The sequence below is a fragment of the Phasianus colchicus genome, chromosome 2, assembly GCF_987193195.1.
Source record: "Phasianus colchicus chromosome 2, bPhaCol1.hap1.1, whole genome shotgun sequence".
Lineage (NCBI taxonomy): Eukaryota > Metazoa > Chordata > Aves > Galliformes > Phasianidae > Phasianus > Phasianus colchicus.
The window spans coordinates 98,769,490-98,790,907 of NC_143437.1; the positions used below are offsets into that span (position 1 = coordinate 98,769,490).

At 35.7% G+C, this 21,418-nt stretch overlaps 1 protein-coding gene across 1 annotated transcript; it reads left to right on the forward strand.

Annotated features, from left to right (window-relative positions):
• The first annotated feature begins 97 nt into the window (after nt 1-97).
• On the forward strand, nt 98-21,214 carry DDX1 (DEAD-box helicase 1). The gene is made up of 26 exons (XM_031610993.2): nt 98-208; nt 3,499-3,550; nt 4,504-4,567; nt 5,159-5,188; nt 5,444-5,540; nt 6,697-6,744; nt 6,891-6,974; nt 7,856-7,939; nt 8,347-8,423; nt 9,408-9,480; nt 9,582-9,658; nt 10,486-10,600; nt 11,080-11,218; nt 12,026-12,086; nt 13,069-13,167; nt 13,849-13,938; nt 14,503-14,691; nt 16,456-16,507; nt 16,957-17,103; nt 17,782-17,873; nt 18,415-18,487; nt 19,279-19,351; nt 19,458-19,500; nt 19,720-19,815; nt 20,526-20,646; nt 20,887-21,214. Exons 1-26 carry the CDS (start codon nt 193-195, stop codon nt 21,015-21,017), a joined length of 2,223 nt encoding a protein of 740 aa, XP_031466853.1. The 5' UTR covers nt 98-192; the 3' UTR covers nt 21,018-21,214.
• Nucleotides 21,215-21,418: the final 204 nt, after the last annotated feature.

A 21,418-nucleotide genomic window follows, 5' to 3' on the forward strand; every position in this document is an offset into this window, starting at 1 on the left:
AATTACACAGACACAACATCACAGCGCTGCGCATGCACGTAAAGCGGACTCCTCATTCCAAACCCACGCGGAACGTTTAAAACCGGCCGTGCAGGCAGCGCTCCCTGCTTTCTAGCCGGAGCCACACAGTAACGGACGAGTGCCGCGCATGCGCAGTGCGGATAGGTAGGAGCGGCTGGAAGCGGCGTGAAGATGGCGGCGTTCTCGGGTACGTGGAGCTGAGGCAGGCGGGGGTTGGTTGGTTGTACCGCTGGTACGAAGAGTTGGGGCAGCTCTCATGGCTTTGGGCTGCCTGTGGGGCGTCCTGTGGGGTTTGAGGCAGGTGTTCGCCGTCTCCTCACGACGTGGGGCTGGCTGGCACTGTCAGCGTGGTATGGGCCTGCTCTGCGCTCACTGTAGTGTGTGCCTTACTGCGGGTCGAGAAGCCTGTGGGGACGTAGGTGCTCTTCCTGGGCTTTTGCAGGCCTTCAGGCACGTTTACTGTGAAGGTAATTTGCACATTTTAGTGGGAAGGTAGTATGCAGGCCTCTGGCTAATTAGGGCTACTTAAAAGTCTAGGCTTATTCCTCAGGCTGATTGGCTTCTACAACAGAGCTTGTAATAACTGGTCTTTGTATTGCAGTGGTCAGTTAACAGTTTTAATAGGAGAAATCAGCTTCTGTGTTAGGGATTAAAATATGCATGCAAACCATAAGTTATTCAGGGATACCTGATCGAGTGCCTGGTTTAGTGATTGGCACCACTGCTTGGGGTGTGGGTTGGAACTAGATGATCTTGGAGGACCTTTCCAAGACATCTTGTGATTATTCCTGAAGTAGGGAGAATCATTTACTGGTCTTGTTGACTTTTCCCTTCCTTTCTCCCCCTCTCCACCCTCACATACACATACACACATAAGGACAAAACAACAGGGAAAATAGATAGCAAGCAAGGTGCTACACAGTATAGTTCTGTGAGAAGACTCAGGGAGCTCCATAAACAGGGAAAAAAATAACATTATGACAAACAATTATCAAACTACCAAAACACCCTGTGTTAACACAGTCTGGTCAGATCTGCTATTTCAACCTTTCAGACCTGACACTGGACGTTAAAATGGTTGTTATGGTTTAACATGTCAGATGGTTAAGCACCACACATGGGATTGCTGCCCATTGCCTCCCATTCCACTGGGAATGGGGAGAGAATCAAAAGGCAAAAAAAAAAAAACAGAAGAACTCACTGGTTTTCATGGGTTGTGATAAAACTATTTCCTAAGGTAGAGAAAAGGAAAAGGATAAAAGGAAAAGGATATTAATTGACATATATATGCATTCTTACATATATATCACATATATATATATATATATATATATATATATATTGTAAATATAAATGTTATATATATATATATAACATTTATATTTACAATTACATATGTATTCTTACATACATACATACATATATATATGTAAGAATGCTTATTTATTTATTTATATATAAGCATGTATATAGTAGGTGATGCACAAGCAGTTGCTTACCAAACCCTGACCAATGCCCAACTAACTCCCCTAGAAGTGGAAGAGAGCAACGTGAACTTCAACCCCCTTCAGAACTTCTGCAGGATGTCATATGGTACAGAGTATTTCTTTGGTCAGTCTAAGTTGCTGTCTTGATTCTGTCCCCTCCTGGTTTCTCTACTGGGAAACTAGGATGACATTGGCTCTGTACAACACTGTTTAGCAACAGTTACAAACATCAGTGTGTTAATATTTTTCTCCTACAACCCAAACATAACAGACACTCTGTAGAAAATAATAATTTCTCAGCTGAAACTAATGAATGATACTAATGAATGTCATCATCATCATCAAGAAAATATTGTAATTCTTTCCTTTGACCTGAAAATGAATGTAGATGATAGACAGGATTGTTTGGGTTGTGTAGTTGAGGAAAAATTGTCTAGTTTTGTTGATAGCTGTTTTAATTACATGTAATATAGTTATTTCAGTTGAGATGGACCTTTAAAGGTCACCTAGTACAACCACCATGCAATGAACAGGGACATCTGCAGCTAGATCAGGTTGCTCAGAGCCCTGTCCAGCCTGACCTTTAATGTGTTCATGAACAGAGCATCTGCTGCATCTCTGGACAACCTGCTTCAGTGCCTCACCACCCTTACAGCAAAAAAAAAAAAAAAAAACCTTTTTTCTTAGATCCAGTCTAAACCTTCACTCTCTTCACTCTTTCAGTTTGAAACCATTTCTCCTTGTCCTATCACAGCAGTATGGCAACACAGACAAGAAGGAATGGTCTCAATTTGCACCAGAGGAGGTTCAGGTTGGATATCAGGTTGAATATTAGGAAAAATTTATTCTCCAAAGGAGTGATCAGGTACTGGAACAGACTGTCCAGAGAAGTAACTGAGTCACTGTCACTGGGGGTGTTCAAGAAACATTTAGATCTTGTACTGAGGGTTATGGTTTAGTGGGGAAATATTGGTGGTAGGTGGGTGGTTGGACTAGATCTTGGAGGTCTTTTCCAACCCTGGTGATTCTGTGGTTTTACATGTGTATATATGTATTTATATATATACGTATATTTATATATATATTTCAGGGAAAAAATATATGTCACAAAGAAAGCCAACGTGACAGTGTGAAGACTAGTACATAAAACCTTTCCTTAAGAACCTGTATATTGGTATTTAATGGATTTAGTATGACTTTACGGACTTGGGAAGATAACAATCAGTTTTCTTGATGTTGGAATATTGTCGTTAAATAGGTGCTGGCTTTTTTTATTATCTGTTACAATTTGAGGGAGAGAATTTGTGTATAGACTTACAACCTTTTCTGTGTGACTTCATATTTTTAACTTGTGACTAAGGTATGAGCATCAGATCTTGATGAGTTTGCTAGAAACTGTAACAAAGAAAATAAGCCTTCAGAGCTGGATGTTATTACTAATTGTATCAAAATCAAAACATTCTCTTGTTAGTATACTTGCCATAGCTATGTATGGAAAGTTCTGGTGAAAAGAAACTTAAGCATCCAAGTCCTTTTTTCATTCATAGTTCTTTTTTTTTGTTTGCATTTTGATTGTAAAAACTTAAGATCTCAATTAAAAACAAAGTCTGTCCTGCTGTTTGTTTAGACTGCTCTCTTAGATTTGCGAACATGAAAAGTATGTTCTCTTGAAGTAGTACTTAGCTCCCAGGGTGTTTTATTTGCTAGTATGTTAGTTGCTTTCCCTTGGAGAAAAGGATCCAGGATTCCCTGGCTCTTTGCATGACCACTAAAGCTGGGGAGAACTGCCAAAAGTAGGTCAGAGAAGGGAGAATGTTTCTTATCCATCACTCAGGTTCTGCAGAGAAAGTTGCATATACTGTTGCCAAAAATTATGCCTCATCATGTCTGTCTGTGGTTGCATATCTCCAAGTATCAATTATTCATTTTGGGCTATGTTGAGGTAACTAACACTGTTATGTGCATTTTCTTTTACTTTTTTTCCTTACAGAAATGGGTGTTATGCCTGAAATAGCTCAAGCAGTAGAGGAGATGGATTGGCTGTAAGTAGGCATACTTCTGAGCCTGGCATAATCTATCTTATTTTTCAGTACTGTATCACATGCTTAAAATACCTGTGTTTTTTTTTTCCACTGTCAGAGTGGAAACTGTTTAGTATCATTGCATCGCTTGTATTTCTTTACAGTGTGAGAGACTGAAGAACACAAACTGTAATTGCAATAGTAACACACGAACTTTGACAAGCAAACTATGATGGCTTTAGTGTTCTTTGATTGATAAAAGGCCCTGTGCTTCTGGTTGATTTATTATGCATTGTGAGACTGCTGGAAATACTGTTATCTAGTTGATACCAGTTTAGTGTTTTCTAGACCGCATTTGGCGATTCTGTTCTTCAGTGTTGATGCCTGAATGCATCATTCAACAGAAGTTACTCTTCCTCATGCTAGTTGCTCGTTTGACTAAAGTATTTTACTTTGAATTGTCATTTGGAACAAGACTGTCCATGCAAATAACAATGTATGTAATTCTTCTTTACCTGGATGCTTTACCTGGATGCAGTCATCTGAGATTGACAGAAAATGTTGGTTATGTTTACTTCTGTTCTTTTCCAGTTTGAGTAGTAATCTTGTAAATGAGGAATATGTAAGTGACTTTAAAAGTGAACAACAGTGGAAGAAAGGAAATCAGAGAATTAACTTATCTTTTTCTTGTTGTATACTGATATATGATACAGTCATCTCGTCAGGGTACAACTGAATACACTGTGTCTACTTGTCCCTTCTTATTAAGGTACATGACCTATTCTAAACCTTCCTCAGAAATCTTGGCATTTTTACTTCTTTAGCTGCAAGCCAGGAAAAATAACATTTATCTGCTATTTCGAACCTTACCTATGTGATATGTTAAGGTGGATTTTGTAAGTTCCTGTACAAACAAAAATTGTTTTCAAATAACTTCTAGTTATGTTAATGTGTTTGCTTTTTTTTTCCTCTAGTCTTCCTACAGATATTCAAGCAGAATCTATCCCATTGATTCTGGGAGGTGGTGATGTACTCATGGTAAGTATGTAGGACAGTCCTCAAATGAATATTCTTTGTGCATTATTTCCATCCTTCCAGAAGTGATGGAACTAGTGTAGTTATACTAGATCTTCAGTCCTTCTGTAAAAAGTACATCCTTACATAAAAAACATGTTGCGTTCCAGGTGTTCCTTCAGATGGAATTCATTCTTCTTATGCTTCAGTGTTTGACAGGCACTGCTACATGAATGGAATCCATTTGATTTCATCTGCTCTTTGTTGTGAACACATGATACAGATCTGCATGGAACATGACTAATAGTGTCTCAATAACTGCTTCATTGTCAATAACCTTGAATATACCTTATTATCATGCTTTTTGCAGATCTGTCTTTGATTCTGTAATCAGACATGTATAGATAGCCTCCAGAGCTTACAAAAAGAACTTTTATGTTCCAAGTTTATTGAAAAAAAATTGTGTATTTGTATTTGGATCTAATTTATATGAAGCTGTGGTATTACTCTGAGATTTTCTATATTATGCAGAGGTAAAAGTATGAATAGAACCGTTGAACAATACTCACTGTGAATGTTGAAACTGATGAAACTCTTAAATTTTTCTTCCTGTAGGCTGCAGAAACAGGAAGTGGAAAAACTGGTGTAAGTAATCTAATTTAAATCTAATTCAGCAAGTAGTAGAGATAGAAATATTTCTGCCACAAGAAGCATTGTGCTTAGTGGTATATACTTAACATGCCAAGAGAATATGAATATATTTGTATAAGTATTTAAGCATATGCTTATGCTTGTTTTAAAATGTTTCTAACCCATGGGTATTGCAGCTGAAAACTAAATTGACTGTATATCTGAGAATGTCTGTATAGATTGTGGAAGCAAAATAAATTCATATTTTAGGCTTTCAGTATTCCAGTTATCCAAATTGTGTATGAAACTCTGAAGGACCAAATGGAAGGGAAGAAAGGGAAAGCAACTATTAAAACTGGTGGGGCAGGTAAGTTTTCTTCCATACCACTCATAAGTATGTTGATTCTATAATACCCCAAAGTAAAATAAAATTTACTTGCAATTAAATTGGACCTTTTCATTTGGGATAATGTGAGTAGAATGTAATTATTCTAAAAAGTTAGTCTATAAAATTACAGATACAAATATTGTGATATTTGTGGAAGGAAATGGGATGCATTGGACTGCACAATCTTGGTTGCCTTTAGCTTTAGGTTGACAAATCCATAGTGCTGCATATTCAGCGTTCTTTTGCAGCCATGCTAGTTTCATCCCTTGGAAGATATGAAATGGTGGTAATAACTAGTTTCAAATGAGTGGGTTTTTGTTGTTGTTTTTTTTTTTTGAAGTTGTCTTGTTGCTAGCACAAATGAGGCGTCAGCAGTGACATCACATACTCAGCTTGGGCATCTTATATATGCCTGAGTTGAAAGCCTTTGAGCAACAGTGTAGTAACTTCAATTCTGCTGTGCTGAGTAAATCTTATATTTTCTCTGTTACCTAGCTAAATTTGGAAGCTGTGTAACAGCACCTTGAGCAGCTACAAATTTGTATTAGGAAATGTTAAATTGAACTGGCAGTGGACAGAGCCAAAACTTGTTGATACAGCATAGATTGTAACCATGGTGTTATTCTTACAGTATGGGAGAATTCAACTAATATTTAAATAGACTTGCAGCTTGGAAACTAGTAACTGTGTTCAGTCTTTTTGTAGTTGGGGATTGAGATTTGCCATTGACTGTAATTGTACAAGACAGAGAAAGACCTTAGAGAAGTTCTCAACTTGGAGGTTAGCTAGCTATAACTACTGTTACAATGTTGACAGTGCAGTCAACTTAAGAAATAAATAAATAAAATCTCTGCCTCTGGCTTATCTTTGGTGTCTTATATCAAATTTTTAAGCAGTTTAATCTGTGCTGTCTTTAATGGAGTAATCCAAACTTGCATAGAATACCTTTGTATTAGACATCTGTGTCAAAGATGGAGACGTTCACTTCGACCAAGGCATTTGAACTGATTTGGAATAAGGTTGTCTTAACACAGTATTATGGTAGACTGCAGAGCCAATGTCAATTTTGAGGTTGAGTTCTCCAGACTTATCTTGTTGCCTTAATGCATTTTCTGTTGTTGTCTTTCAAACTTAGTGCTCAATAAATGGCAGATGAACCCATATGACAGAGGATCAGCTTTTGGTGAGTTGTCTTAATGCTACTTCAGTTGTTCTTCATGTTTAAATGTTGACATTGTGAAACAGAATAAAACTAAAAACCCAAAGATTTTTTTTTTAAAGCTATTGGAGAAGTGATTTCTGAAACTAAACCTTTCTTGTCATCTTCAGCTATTGGATCAGATGGTCTGTGTTGTCAAAGCAGAGAGGTAAAAGAATGGCACGGATGCAGAGCAACTAGAGGCGTGACTAAAGGTAAGGACAAAATGTATTTCTGAGGCTTTCCTGTAAATTTCAGTTGAAATACCCACTTGTCATCCATTCTTAATGTAGACAACTGCATTTAAAATTTAGTAGATACATCTAAATAAATGTGCAGTTTACTGCTAACTGAAGACTTTGGAAAGAAAACAGACTTCAGTCTGTTTGGAGTCAGAGGAGATGCCATTATAACCAATCTTCACTTGAACATTTTATTCAGATGTTATTAATAGGAAGTAGCTAACTGCACTGTACATTGGAATTATTTCCTCACATGTTCCCCATACAGATGCATACACAAATGTTGTGGTTACCTTGGTCAGAGAAGTAGTTGGATGTCTGCCCCAACTGTTACTTGGAATCAGAGAGTTGTACTGATGCTACAGTGATTCTAGTTGAGTTCATAAAGACCCTCAGTCTCAGTTCATCAGATGTGCACACAATCCTATAGTGCATCTGTACATAGTAACCACTTGAATGTGATTAAAATCATGCAGCTAGTTGTCAGTGCTCGTGCATGCTGATCATCTTGGACTGATTTGTCAGATCCCTGTTGGTTTGATTTTAATCAGATGCTGTGGATTTTGCAGAGCCACTGATCTCTAGCTTATTGGTTCTTTTAGAGACTTCAGTACACTACCTCTGAGCATGCACTTTACCTTTCTTAGGACTGCTATTCTCTGATATGTTTCTCCATCCACATACATAGGTAACTACAGAACCCTTTCACCCTAACACAGTGGAGGTTTTTATGACTCTTATGATAGAAGATGGAAGTACTGGATATACATTGTCTTGGTCCACTTAACTGTACCACCTCAATGAAATTGAAGTTTTGGTGTTTGTTTTGATCTTTTTTTCCTTCTCTTTTAAAGGAAAATACTACTACGAAGTGTCTTGTCATGACCAAGGCTTATGCAGAGTTGGTTGGTCAACTATGCAGGCTTCACTAGATTTGGGTGAGTTTCCTCATATATATGTAGACAATTCTCATAGTCACATTTACGAAATAGCTGTGATCCTTTTCTTGTAAAGAAGGGAGAATGGGGAAGAGTAGCAGTATCAGGGAGTTCAAGACTTGTACAAATCTACTTACAGGAGAAAATCTGTATAAGGTACTGATGTTTCTACTGACCTTTGTCCCTTTGTTTCAGTATTCTAATGAAGATGACTAGCGACAAGTGAAATAAATCAGTATACGAAGATTATGTTTTATAATATGTCAAAACTGGAAGTTTTCACTTAGCATTAGGTAGTATTTTTAACATTACAGGTTGAAATCAGCAGTATAAATGATTGTGAAGGGTGGTGAAAACTGTAACCTGTCAACCAAATAGTAACAAGTTTTACTCTTTGTTATCTTCAGGTACTGATAAATTTGGCTTTGGATTTGGTGGAACTGGTAAGAAGTCTCACAACAAGCAGTTTGACAGCTATGGTGAGGTAGGCTTAAAGTGTTTATTGATAGTAATGTTGCTATTCATTTCTAAATTCGTTACTTTTTAGTAGAGATTTTGTGTCTTGGTTCTTGGTAGCAATCAGTTGTCTTTCCCAGCAGTGCTAACTTTTTAAGGTAAGATCACTAAGCAAAAATACCATGAAAGCCTCAAACTATTTTTGGACTAAAGCATATTAATGCATTTAACAGAAGCAGTTAGCACATTGAGAATTAAAATAATGGCTAGATAGCAATGATAATGACTTTTTTAGAAGATAAAGCTTTTCTGTGTGTTACAGGTTAGTGTTTAACTCTTGGATTTATTTCTTATTTTCACTGTTAGCTTGTAGGGAAGTGAGGTCATTGAAGCCTGTATACCATTGATTGCTGGAAATCAGAAAACTCTAAAAACTCAAAATACATACTTATCTGCCAAAAAAGCTATAGCAATCTCCAGTTGGATCAGCTGGACCAATCGAACCACTAAAACTTATCAGTATATATATTTAGTACGTATTTTTGAAAATAACTGTGGTGAATTTTGTGGAGAGTGCAAGTCAGGAATTCATAGATGTTTGAGCATAACACATAAATGTGAATAATACAACAGAAATGTCTGTGCTATTAGTGAGTTGTCAATACTTGCAGATTTTAGTATTGTTTTGTATTTTTTTATGATAGCGATAACTGATCTGTCAAACTTGGAGCACTTCATAGTGCAGATAGGTTTTTATTAAATACTCCTGTAATTAAAAGATTTCAAACTATCTGTTTCAAGTATTTAAGTATATGTAACACGCATTTCATACTTCCTGGAAGAGTGACTCTTCTCATGTTGTCGTGAAATAGGTTTCTATTACAGTGTTCAGTGCTCGAAGCTCAGATTTAAATTAAGACTGTAAAAATGGACAAAAGTGTAAGCACAAAGTTTTCTTAATACGTTAATTGGTCTAAAATTTGTTAGTTTCACAAAATTTTTCTCATTATAGGAATTCACCATGCATGATACAATTGGATGTTATCTAGACATAGATAAAGGACAAATTAAATTTTCCAAAAATGGTAAGTTTCATTCACTTGCTTTTTGAGAACTTCATTTGGATGCTTGAAGGGTGTGGGAAAAGGGATGTGTGCACGTCTGACTGTACAATTCCTGCTTTCAGGGAAAGACCTTGGCCTTGCATTTGAATTCCCACCACATATAAGGAACCAGGCACTCTTTGCAGCTTGTGTATTGAAGGTAACTTAGGAATGTCACAGATGTGTGTGCAAGATGGTGGAAATTGTTCTACATCCAGTAACTAAGTAGTTATGAATAAAATCCTCATAATGCTTGCAATGACTATAGTTGCATGTTTATGCTATTTCCTTCAGCCTACTAGTAATTCACTACTGAATTTGTCACAAGTGTGTTAGCTTTGACAAGGACTGCTCAAGCTAAATACCAAGTATGTAAATTTAGGCTGAAAAACTGAAATTGGAATATGATGGTGGGATAGTGCGGAGCAAGTACTATCTACCTCTCTTAAATTTTGGTATAGTGTGATTCAGTAGTGATAAACAGGTAACTTAATAGTGTCGGACTTTGTGGTCTACCTGAACTACATTTCCTATTTCATTTACTCTAAATTTTAACATTCTGTTTGTGGAGCAGAATGTCTTTGTTCTTATCTCTTTGAGATGATGTCTTAATGAGCAAAGGCTTTAGTAGAACTTTTTGGTGTTCAGAGAAATGTAAAAGTCAAAAATTGATTTTTCTTTTCGTTTAGTTGAGGTTAGTCATTGAATATCAATTGAATATAAATTTTGTTTTAACACTTCAACATCTCTATAAATGTTTGAATACTTTGATGTGGAATTTAAGAGCTAAAATTGAGAACAAAATGTCTGGCAGGTTTTAGACTTGGGAAAGAAGGATGTAAAAGGGGGTGAGGGGGAGAATAATACCATATTCCCTGTCCCCACAGAATATGTAATTGGTTTCTCAAGGGAGTAGCTTACTGTGGAATTGTTTCTCACTTTATATTGTCTCTTGAAGCTATATGACACAGTTTTGTTGAAATCTAGAATGCTGAATTGAAATTCAATTTTGGTGAAGAAGACTTCAAGTTTCCACCAAAAGATGGCTATATTGGTCTTTGCAAAGCTCCTGATGGTAATGTTGTAAAATCGCAACATACAGGTAGGTTTGACCTTTAATTTTCTCTTAGTTGTGAATTCGTATTGTGTTTTAGAATACATTTTATTCACTTTCATTTCTACAGTACTTATTTTAGATTTCAAGCATCTTCTTAGTGGCAGCAAAACCAATGCTTTTTTCAAATTCTTCAGTCATCTTCAGCTTAAACTGAAGTAGTATTAATGCTTTGAGTTCAGAATTAGGTAGCTGAACTTCTCTTAAATAATTCAAGCTACTCCAGGATGTTCTCTTTACAAACGCTCTTTTTTTATATACTCTGCAATAAAAATTATGTTGCATGGCCAGTGCACCATTATTACTGCAAGATTTATTTACTTATAATCAGAACATTAATCTAAAGCAATAACATCACCCTCCAATGAACTATTTAGAATTACGTGTTTGTTTATTGTAATACATTCCAGGATAGATACTTAGTTTGTCTTAATGGCTTTTCTATTTATTTTTTTTCCAAATCTTAGGAAATGCACAAGTGGTTCAAACACAGAACCTTCCAAATGCTCCAAAAGCATTGATTGTAGAACCATCGAGAGAGCTGGCAGAACAAACTTTGAACAATGTGAAGCAGTTCAAAAAATACATCGATAATCCCAAGTTAAGGTAACAATACCTCTGTTACCTAGATTGCATTTACAGTGTTGTCCATGGACATGACTTGGCAGGGGGTAGGGTTCTACTGTGTTACTGAATGAACCTTAATCTGCAGTGCCACTCAGTAATATCTGCTGCAAGGCAACCTAATTTTTCTGCACTAATCAGACTCCAGCAGGTTGCTGTATGCAAGGTCATCTCTGTTTACATTAGCGTGCTTGTAGTACAAATGTTGTACTGATTAGCATGGGATTAGAATTCTAACAAAAAAAAAAGCAAAAACTTGTTTGCAGGCTACTTTGTTCTTAAGTGATTCCTCTCTTGACTCTACTTACACAACTTTAAAAAGAGTCTCTCGTTTTAAAGAACAGTGGAGCACAGGAGTGCTTTTACTAGAGTTGCGTGTCTAGCAATGGGGAGAGCCAAGTTATTATGTAAAATTCATTTAGTTTCATTATTTGCATTGCTTGCTTTCAAGAGCACAGGAAACTTACTAAACTAATTTGTCTGCTTAAGATTTTAAAGGAACAATCTTTTTTTTTTAAGGTGAAAATGGTTAATTTGTTAATGTTTACTACAGCAACAATAAAATAAGTTAAAATACAACTCTAACAAAACTTAAAATTTCTCAAATTGAAGTACATGAGAAGGAAATAATTTTTTTTAGTATTTTGTTCCTATTCAGTTTAGTATTTTTGTTACTATTCAGAAATGTTAAATACAGCTATTAATAGTACAATCAATCTTCAGCCTGATGTTTAGTTTCTCTACTGAATAGAAAAATAATCAAATACGTTGATGTAATTTTCATTGAAGGGAACTATTGATTATTGGTGGAGTTGCTGCGAGAGATCAACTTTCTGTGCTGGAACAAGGAGTAAGATGCATTCCTTTTGTTCATATATGTTAAAAGTTCAGTTTCAAAATAGCTTATAATGTACTTTGAGAATAGTACTAAAGTTTCCTGTAACTGCTGTATGCCTGTGAAAGAGATCATGCATTTGATAGCATGATAATGTTGCTCTGTTCTAGCACTTGTCATTTTACTTCTGTGACAAAATAAATACTAAATTCTAAACACAAATAGTACTTGATCAAATTCTATTTTAAAATTTTCAGCAGTACTTAAACATAACAGAAAATGTTACTTTAGACACTTGTTGTTAATTACCAAGATAAAAACTTTTTCATGTTTATGCCAGTAAAGCTGGTCTGTGATTGTCAGGTTCAAACTTTATCCCAAACAGGTCCTAACAGAAGGAGCCAGTCTAGTTTCTGCAGCATAGAATGTATAGTCTATTCAATTGCTGCTTAGGTAATAGCAAAGTATTTTTGTTGTTTAAGACTAACTTCTGGAAGTGATACCTCGTCAGTATTGAGACAATGACTCTAACTGCTGAAATCAGAAGTTTGTCCAAAGCAGGCTTGAACTGGAAGATTGCTAGATTTCCATATGAATCATAAATTTATAATGGTGAACCCTTCTGTCTAGCAAAATCTTTAGTTCTTTTCTATCATTGGTAAATTTACTAGATTTTTTACTGTAGAGATATACTTAATTTTTCTTAAATGGGAATGAAATAAATTTGTTGCCTGTAGACTTTGTGGGATCTTTTTTTCCTGAGGATGCTGAAAATGTTATTGGGCATGGTTCTGGCAATTCTAAATTGAAAAGTAGCCTTTGCTTGTGATAGTGAATGTAGGGGATAGATGACTACAAGATGTCTGTCCGATACAAACTACTCTAGAATTTTTTAGTTATAATTCGTAGAAAATAGAGCTAATTGTCTCCCAAACTGAAGTGTAGGCAAAACAGCTATTAGCTATGAGGCAAGTAAATGCTGTTCTGTATTTCACAGGTGGATATTGTTGTTGGAACTCCTGGAAGACTGGATGACCTGGTCTCAACAGGAAAACTTAATTTATCTCAAGTTAGATTCCTCGTTCTGGATGAAGCTGTATGTAGAGAACTGAGTGATATTTAATTTCTATTCTTAAATGCAGTGTAGCATTTTATGAAAGATGTAATGCATCGAATAGCTTTGTGGCATTTGGCACTTAAAGCTGCCTCTAAGGCGGTCTAGATTAATGTACTTCTATATTTTTTGTTTCTAAGCATAGTAACCTACATAATTTCTCTTTTTATAGCCTCTCTGGTAAAGCTGTTTTATTTTAATCTGATAGAGAAATGTGTTTCAGACTGTATTCATAAGATTGGCAAACTCAATCCCTGTCTCTACACAGCATAGTATTCAGGAAGCTTGAAAAAATAAACAGTAAGTAAGCATTTTTGCTTACTGAGCAGGTCTGCAAGTCAATGTATGTCCTAGTCTGTATGTTGTGAAACAAGTGCATCTTTCTGATTCTTCTGTATTGTAGTACAACTGAGTGTTGACAAAGATAAAATGCCTCACAGTATTAGCTAGTAGAAGCAGCTGAAGCAAATATTTAATTTCTTACGAAGCACTGCAGCTGTACTTTCCTTTTTTTCTCCTTAGTAACAATATTCCAGCTAGACATTGACCTGTTCAGCTAATTAAATGAGTGGACCTCTAAGACTAAAGTGTATAGCTTATTTGACTGAGGTATACTGGCTGACAAATAAGAACTGCAGCTTTCTACATTTTATTCCCATGTAGGATGGCCTTCTTCTTCAAGGTTATTCAGATTTCATTAACAGGATCCACAGCCAAATTCCACAGATAACTTCAGACGGCAAGAGACTTCAGGTATGAAGTCTGCCCTTGATTTCTGTAGTCTGCTGCTTTCAGTTAATTATTGCATGGCATGGAACACTGCTTCTTTGACATAGTTTATTCTTTGTTACAGCTATTGCTCACAAACAACATGCAATTATTGGGTTCAGTAAATGTCTGGGAACGTGTATTTTTAGGATCCTAGAACTGAAGGCCAGTGTCTAACAGTATTTGAGTTATATGATACAAATGCATCTGAAAAATGATTGACTACTTATAGTGACTACCTACACTTTTTTCTGATGCTATAATAATCATCTTAGTAGAAGTATTTTTGTTACTCTCCAATGATTTAAGTTTCTGTAGGAGAGTAGTTGAGTAAGCGTTCCCTTTTGTCCTGACTCATCAGTTGCGTAGATGCTATGGTGAAGAAAGCTGGTTTGGGAGACTTTGTGCTGAAGCGTGCTACCACATAGCCTTCTTCCAGGGTTTTTTGCTTTGTGGTGTGATGTCTGTTGTTTTGCTTTGTTTGCTTTTGGATTTTTGCTAGGAGACTCTGATCTCCAGTGACATTCGTGTGGCTTTGTTTCTTCTTAGGTGATTGTGTGCTCTGCAACACTACATTCTTTTGATGTGAAAAAACTATCTGAAAAGATCATGCATTTTCCTACCTGGGTTGATTTGAAAGGAGAAGATTCTGTCCCTGAAACTGTACACCATGTAGTTGTGATTGTAAATCCCAAAACCGATAAACTCTGGGAAAGGCTTGGCAAGAATCATATCAGAGTAAGTAGCTTATAAATGGGACTTCAATTGTTTGCCAGTATTTACTTTATCAAGCAGAATTGAGGCCTGGTGTTATAGGATCTTTGCAAGCTATTGAAAGTTTAGTGTATATGAAACAGCTTGTTCCATTTAGTCAGCATCATGATATTGGTAATGTCATAACACTATTTGAAAAGCTCAGTCTTAACTTAGGAAAATCCTGGAGAAATAGCATTGTGGTTTGTAGTAAGGAACGATGGCACTGGACCATTTATTCAGTCGTTTCACAGCTAACTGTTGCCTTACTGTAGTTAGTTCAGAAGAGACTGTAAGTCATTCAGAAGAGATGGGTAAACGCCACTGTATGGATCATTCTGTCGAGCACTTTCTGTCTCTAACCTGTGAGATAAGCAATTCTTAGAGGAATAAATTTCATTTTGGACTACATTTGATTCTGCATTAACCTCACATATTCAGGTGGGAAATTTGATATTTAAGTCTTTAGTTTGCAAGTTCTGAATAACTTGGAACTGTGTTTCATTTTTAGCAACTCTTAAGCACTTGTAATCAGTAAGTTTTCTTAACACCTCATTATTTGCAGAACTTTCCTTTGTTAGGACTGCTAGAGCTTTTTGGTTAATTCTTAACATGAATTTATTTCATTTGCAATCTCATTTGCGTTGTAGTTTATACGATTCCAGTACAAGGAAAAACATAGTAACAACTATATGTTCTTATTAAGCAGTGGTTGTAGTACATTTCTGTCCGGTACACATGAAGAGTTGCCTGGGTGGTTGTTTTCTATGAATCTGCTTTGGGTGCTTACATTCAGAACTTTTCTTTAGTTCAAGGTAGATTAAATTGTGTGATAGTGGAACACAAATTACCTTACTTCTCAAATTTATTCATAGTAACTTGTATGGTAGTATTTGAAGAGAAATTTTTATGGAGTCTTGTCAGCTACAGGAGGTACAATGTGCATTCATCCTTGCTGCCTCCTCTGAGGTTATTTGTTTAAAGATGAGACAGAATTCTAGGGCTTTTCTGGGGTTTTGATTCTTCAAGATGCTCTTCTTTCATGAATTTAAAACACTTGATCAATTAACTGAAGTTTTAACATGAAAACAAATATTTTAAGACAGTGACCTTAGCTTTATTTAAGTACCAGAAGGATCCTAAGTAACTGAAACTTCCATATGAGTTAAGAAATTACCCATTTGCATATAACACTTAGATCACTAGACAAGTAGTTTTTCCCCAGCTGAACACATAAAAAGCTAGAGATTTTTTTTTTTTACTCAATGGTTTTGGTGGAAGAGTATTGAGGACTTTGGAATCTGACTTTTCTGTTATGTAATCAATCCAGTCTTGTCTCAAACCATTTAGATTATTATGGAAAAACAACAAAAAAAAAATGTAGAGTATTAAACCTAATTTTAAAAATTATTTCTTAGCCAGAAGCACTCACAATACTTGAAATTTCAGGATTGTAAGTGTAAACAATTGGTACCATTGAAAAAAGATTGACAAACTATAGCTGGCCTTCTCTAGAATTCTTTTATGGCTTGTAGATGAGAATGGAATGTGGGTTTTCAGTGAGTTGTTTGAGCACAGAATCTTTGATTGCAGACTTGAGAATGATGCCAGTTTTTACAAAAATATTGAATAAATGTTAAGTAGTTGGTGTTAGGTTTTCTTCCCCCCTATTCTTGTGATAATGTGTGGTTTAGCCACAGCTACAGTAAAGTGACTAAAGATTTGTTCTTATTTTTGCTTTTTTCCTAGACTGATGAAGTACATGCGAAGGACAATACACGACCTGGTGCAAACACTCCAGGTAATCAGCAATCCATGTTAAGTAGTAATAGATTGTAAAATGATCTTTTGAGTGTTGTTAAGTAAAGCTAAATTATAGTAGATAATTGTCTTGAAGTGTGTTCCTCAGTATTCATTTATAGGTTTTTGTAGTTGTGAAGAGAGCTATTTCTGTAAATAGATGGGAGAGAAAAAGACTTGCAGGTATCTAGCAGATGTGTAAACAACAAATGTTTTTTTGTGTGTGTATAAATAGCGTGAAACTGAGTAGTTTTGTTCTTACTGTATTGCATTACCTTGGAGCAGGGATACATGGGTGAGGGAGGAAAAAACTGAAGGTCTAGCCCACCTGCTCTGCTAATAAACATTTAATTGTCTATCAGAAGGCTACAGAATCTTTAAATGCATGCTCAAAGACTTCTCATACTTTAAAATGATTTATTTGAAATGAGTTTTATTACTTTTACGTAGAAATGTGGTCTGAAGCTATCAAAATTCTAAAAGGAGAGTACACGGTTCGGGCAATCAAGGAACACAAGATGGACCAGGCCATTATTTTCTGCAGGACAAAAATAGATTGTGATAATATGGAGCAATACTTCATCCAACAGGGCGGAGGTAATGTTTTTCATCAAAACCTTATTCTGTTTCCTTCCTTGCTCATTTTAAAGACAATGTTTTATGATGAAGTTATGCTCAGATATCACACAGATTATAGTAGAGTTCTTTTGACATTGATCAAGCATAAGAGTCAGGGTTTCGTGGAAGGGAGGTACAGAGATATTGCACGTGGAAGGAGGCCATGAACTGCTTCATGCCTGTGGTTGGCAGCTCTGAAATGGCTGGAAACAACCCACTGTGCACAAAAAATTTGAACAAGAAAGAAGCATATATAGTATCTGCTGAAACTTACGTTAGAAGGAGCAGTAGTTACTCTAGACACAGAAGAAAATGTGAGGGCATGCAGAAGTACACATATGAGGATGTATGGAAGGGAAATGTGACAGAATACAGAAGGACACTACAAAGGGACATATGAGGAGCAAAGTGAAGAAGCAAGGTAAGTTTTGACTAGGAAGAAATAAGGAGATGTCTGCACAGAACCTTTTTAGTAAAGTAGAGAGGAAGGATGTCTTTTTTTCCAATACCTGCATCAGTCATATGTTCGTTAACTGATAATAAATTAAATGATTAAATTCCCTCAAGTTGAGACTTTTGCCCTCATGTACTTCTTTCACTGCTGTATGATGCTGTGTTATATCTTATGTATGATGTTATTAATGCATGCTCTTTCAGGCCCTGACAGGAAGGGACATCAGTTCTCATGTGTCTGTCTGCATGGTGACAGAAAACCTCAAGAAAGAAAGCAGAACCTGGAAAGATTTAAGGTGATGAAGCAGACTCTTGCAGGCTTTTCCTTTGCGTCCCAATATCTGAAATCATACCTTATGTTTTAATCTGTGCTGCTAGTCCTTAGTTTAATTTAAATTGGGTTTGGATGTTTTAGACTGGCTCCTAAAATTCTGTGAGATGCAGGTTCTTTTGGTGAAAATACATGCTCAGTTAACATGACCTGTATAGATTTTCATTGATAATGGGTTCTAAATAAAGCTAAATTTAAGTTCTCTAACATTTATAAACTTACTGTATCTTGAATATCAAAAATCAAAACACATGATTGTTTAAATATGCAAGCAGTTTATTGATTTATAGTTGTCTTATATTGATGGGGAAGAAGTATCCATGCAAACTGACCAAACTTTTCATGTTCAAAAATCATTGTTGTACTATAGAAGAGCTTTATTTGGAGTATTATGTAATGTGCAGCCATACCTTCAAGGCAAAGTAAATGGAAAGGACTACTGTTTAAAGTGCTTGGTTGCTGGTTTGGTTTACTTAGCTCACCACTTCTTCTGACTATTTTCACAGAGAGGAGATGTCCGTTTCTTGATCTGCACAGATGTTGCAGCTAGAGGAATCGATATTCATGGTGTTCCCTATGGTAAGACATAACTTTTAAACTAAGCTATTGAATTTGCATGACTTCAATGTATTTGCTATCTTTTGAGCTGTAAATACCTCTTATAACAGATATGTGACTTACAGCTTTATTTTAAGAAAACAGAGTTATATATGTGAAATGCTTTATTTGGGTGGATTTTTGATTGTCCACTGTGTCTTCTCAAATATCTGATGTTCTGTGTTGCTGGGGATTCTTTTTATTTTTTTCACTCTAGTCAAAAAAGGAAGTTAATCATGGCGAAGAAATTTTTATAGTGGAAGCTTTAAGTGTTGGTAATGCAGGTAGCACTGTAACTGCTGTATTAGAACACTAAGTTCACACTTGATAAACGGGAGAAACATTACACCAATCAAAACCATATTTATTTTAATTGTGTGGTCTGTGACATTTGCTTATATTTAGTGCGTATATATACTTATTTTTTTGAACTTCGGAGGAGAGAAATGGTGAACATTTCTTTGATATAATCTTCATCCCACAGACTAAATAATTAGGAATTAATATTGCCAGTGGGTTTTAAAGTGACGGGTATCGTTTTAAATGCTCTTTTCTAGCCTCCTGTCATAGATTATTTGGTACAAAATTGGAATAGCAATAAAATCCTTAATTTGATAAGCATCAGTGTCTCATTTTTCACACACTAAAACCTGTGGGTCCCTGCACATAAGAGGGGAGTTGAAACTAGATGATAATTATGGTCCTTTTCAGCTCAGGCCATTCTATGATTCTGTGATAATCAAATCATATATTGTGGATTGTGTCTTGTACAGTTATCAACGTCACACTCCCTGATGAAAAACAGAACTATGTTCATCGAATTGGAAGAGTGGGCAGAGCTGAAAGGTATGTGTGCATTCAGAGAAGCTACCATAACTTCATGGAGTTTCTTCTTGATTTTTAATAAATTGACAACAGTTGTTCAAAAACCTCTTCTCTTCCGTTATTTCAGGATGGGTCTGGCGATTTCCCTTGTGGCAAAAGAGAAAGAAAAGGTAGTTACACTCGAGCAAAATCGAATGGGTGCTACTTAAGTTCCATCCACTGCAGAGGCTGAGCTTTAACAGCCTGTATTGGAAAATAGCTGCTTTTTCCCACCATAACTGAAAGGGACTCTAAAAGGATGATTGAATACACTTTCATGACAGAATTGATTAAAAATTTGGGTACTAAGCTATTTCTGGAAGTTTAAAAGTTGTTTCTTTTATTTCTAGGTTTGGTATCATGTATGCAGTAGTCGTGGAAAGGGGTGTTATAATACTAGACTCAAGGAAGAAGGAGGTTGTACCATATGGTACAATGAAATGCAGGTAAACGTTTTGTTGACCATTACGTTCTAATTCCTCTGAAAAGACTGGTGTGTAGTCACTGTCTTAAGTGACTTGTTTAGTTTGTAAATCTGATTTTGAAGTCTAATTCCATTTGAAGAAGAATTTTAAACATAAGTTGCACTTTTTATAAATTATCTGTTCAATTACAAAGCCTGTCTTAATATTCTTAGCAGATTCTATGGGTCTTAAGTTCAACTTCTCTATCATCATCTTAATGAAGTGCTGTCAAGAGTTATAGAATGTTAATTACACTTTTGTCTAGATAGTTTGTCTTCAAACTATAGAGCTAAAGATTTGCTATTCTTCTAATCTGGAAACAATGTGTAAATTCTTACTTGGTTTTGTATACTAGCTATGAATGCTTCTTAAATTAACAGTGCTTCCCTTCTTTCTTCATTAGAGTGAATGACACGTGAAGTAGCTCCATTCACATAGAATAGTATATGAAATGAACGTTTCTCTTTAAGTAGAGCTATAGTGAGATTGGAAATGAACTTGTGTAGTAATTTGGGCAAAAAAAAGTATTAACCTTTGGTCCCTAAGACGAAACTGTTTTCTATGTGCAGTTTTTATTGAATCTATTTGAATAGTTTGGCTGTGGTGGTTTTTGTGGGTTTAGATTTTTTTTGAACGTTAGTCTAACTGGAGTCTTGAAACCATAAAAGTGATTAAATTTAAACTTTCTTCAGTTGCTGGGAGAAATTGAAGAACACTTAAACTGCACTATTTCCCAAGTTGAACCAGACATAAAAGTACCAGTAGATGACTTTGATGGAAAAGTTACATATGGACAGAAAAGAGCCCTTGGTGGTAAGCAATGAACTACTCTTGAATTAGTCTGTTGTATGGTGGTTGTTTGCTGCATAATGGCAGTTAGTTCTTTGCTGTCTTTTGCATTTCTTGCATCCAACCTATTTGTTGCAAATAGCCAGAGTGTGTGTATGCCTGTGTTTTATTTTGTTAACTTAGTGAATGACTATGATTGAATGTTACTAGTTCTGGTGACAGATAGCTTTGAATGCATCATTTACATTAGATATCTTCTGGCAGGTGGACTTTATAAAGGCCATGTGGATATTCTGGCACCTACAGTTCAAGAGTTGGCTGCCCTTGAAAAGGAGGCTCAGACATCTTTCTTGCATCTTGGCTATCTTCCTAACCAGCTGTTCAGAACATTCTGATTGTGCCACACTTGAGACAGACATGAGTTAATAAATGTTCTCTCCTACAAATACAAAATTCCTTTACTATCTCTTCAGTAGTAATAGTTAGAAAAGAAGAAAAGGATTAAAATTCAATATTTCTTGCATGATAAACAGTGTGTTCAGCATTGTTAACTCTGTATTAGCTCTTGATAAATAAAATGTCAAAGATGGAATGGCTTCTTTTGTTCTTTTTTTGTTGTTGCCTTGAGAGTTAATTTACAGAAGCATTTTTTAGATCAAAAGATTTATTGATAATACAGATATAGATAAGCAAATCATAAGAATTTACTGATGAAGAATTTAATTCTTTGTGGAATATATGTAAAAATGGCTTTGCTAATCGTGATTTTTTTTTTTTAATTCTATAACTTGTGAAG

Coding starts and splice junctions, on each gene's coding strand:
- DDX1 (XM_031610993.2), top strand. Junction 6,975..7,855: donor AACTAGAGGCGTGACTAAAG/GTAAGGACAAAA, acceptor TCTCTTTTAAAG/GAAAATACTACTACGAAGTG. Junction 19,352..19,457: donor AGAGTGGGCAGAGCTGAAAG/GTATGTGTGCAT, acceptor CCGTTATTTCAG/GATGGGTCTGGCGATTTCCC.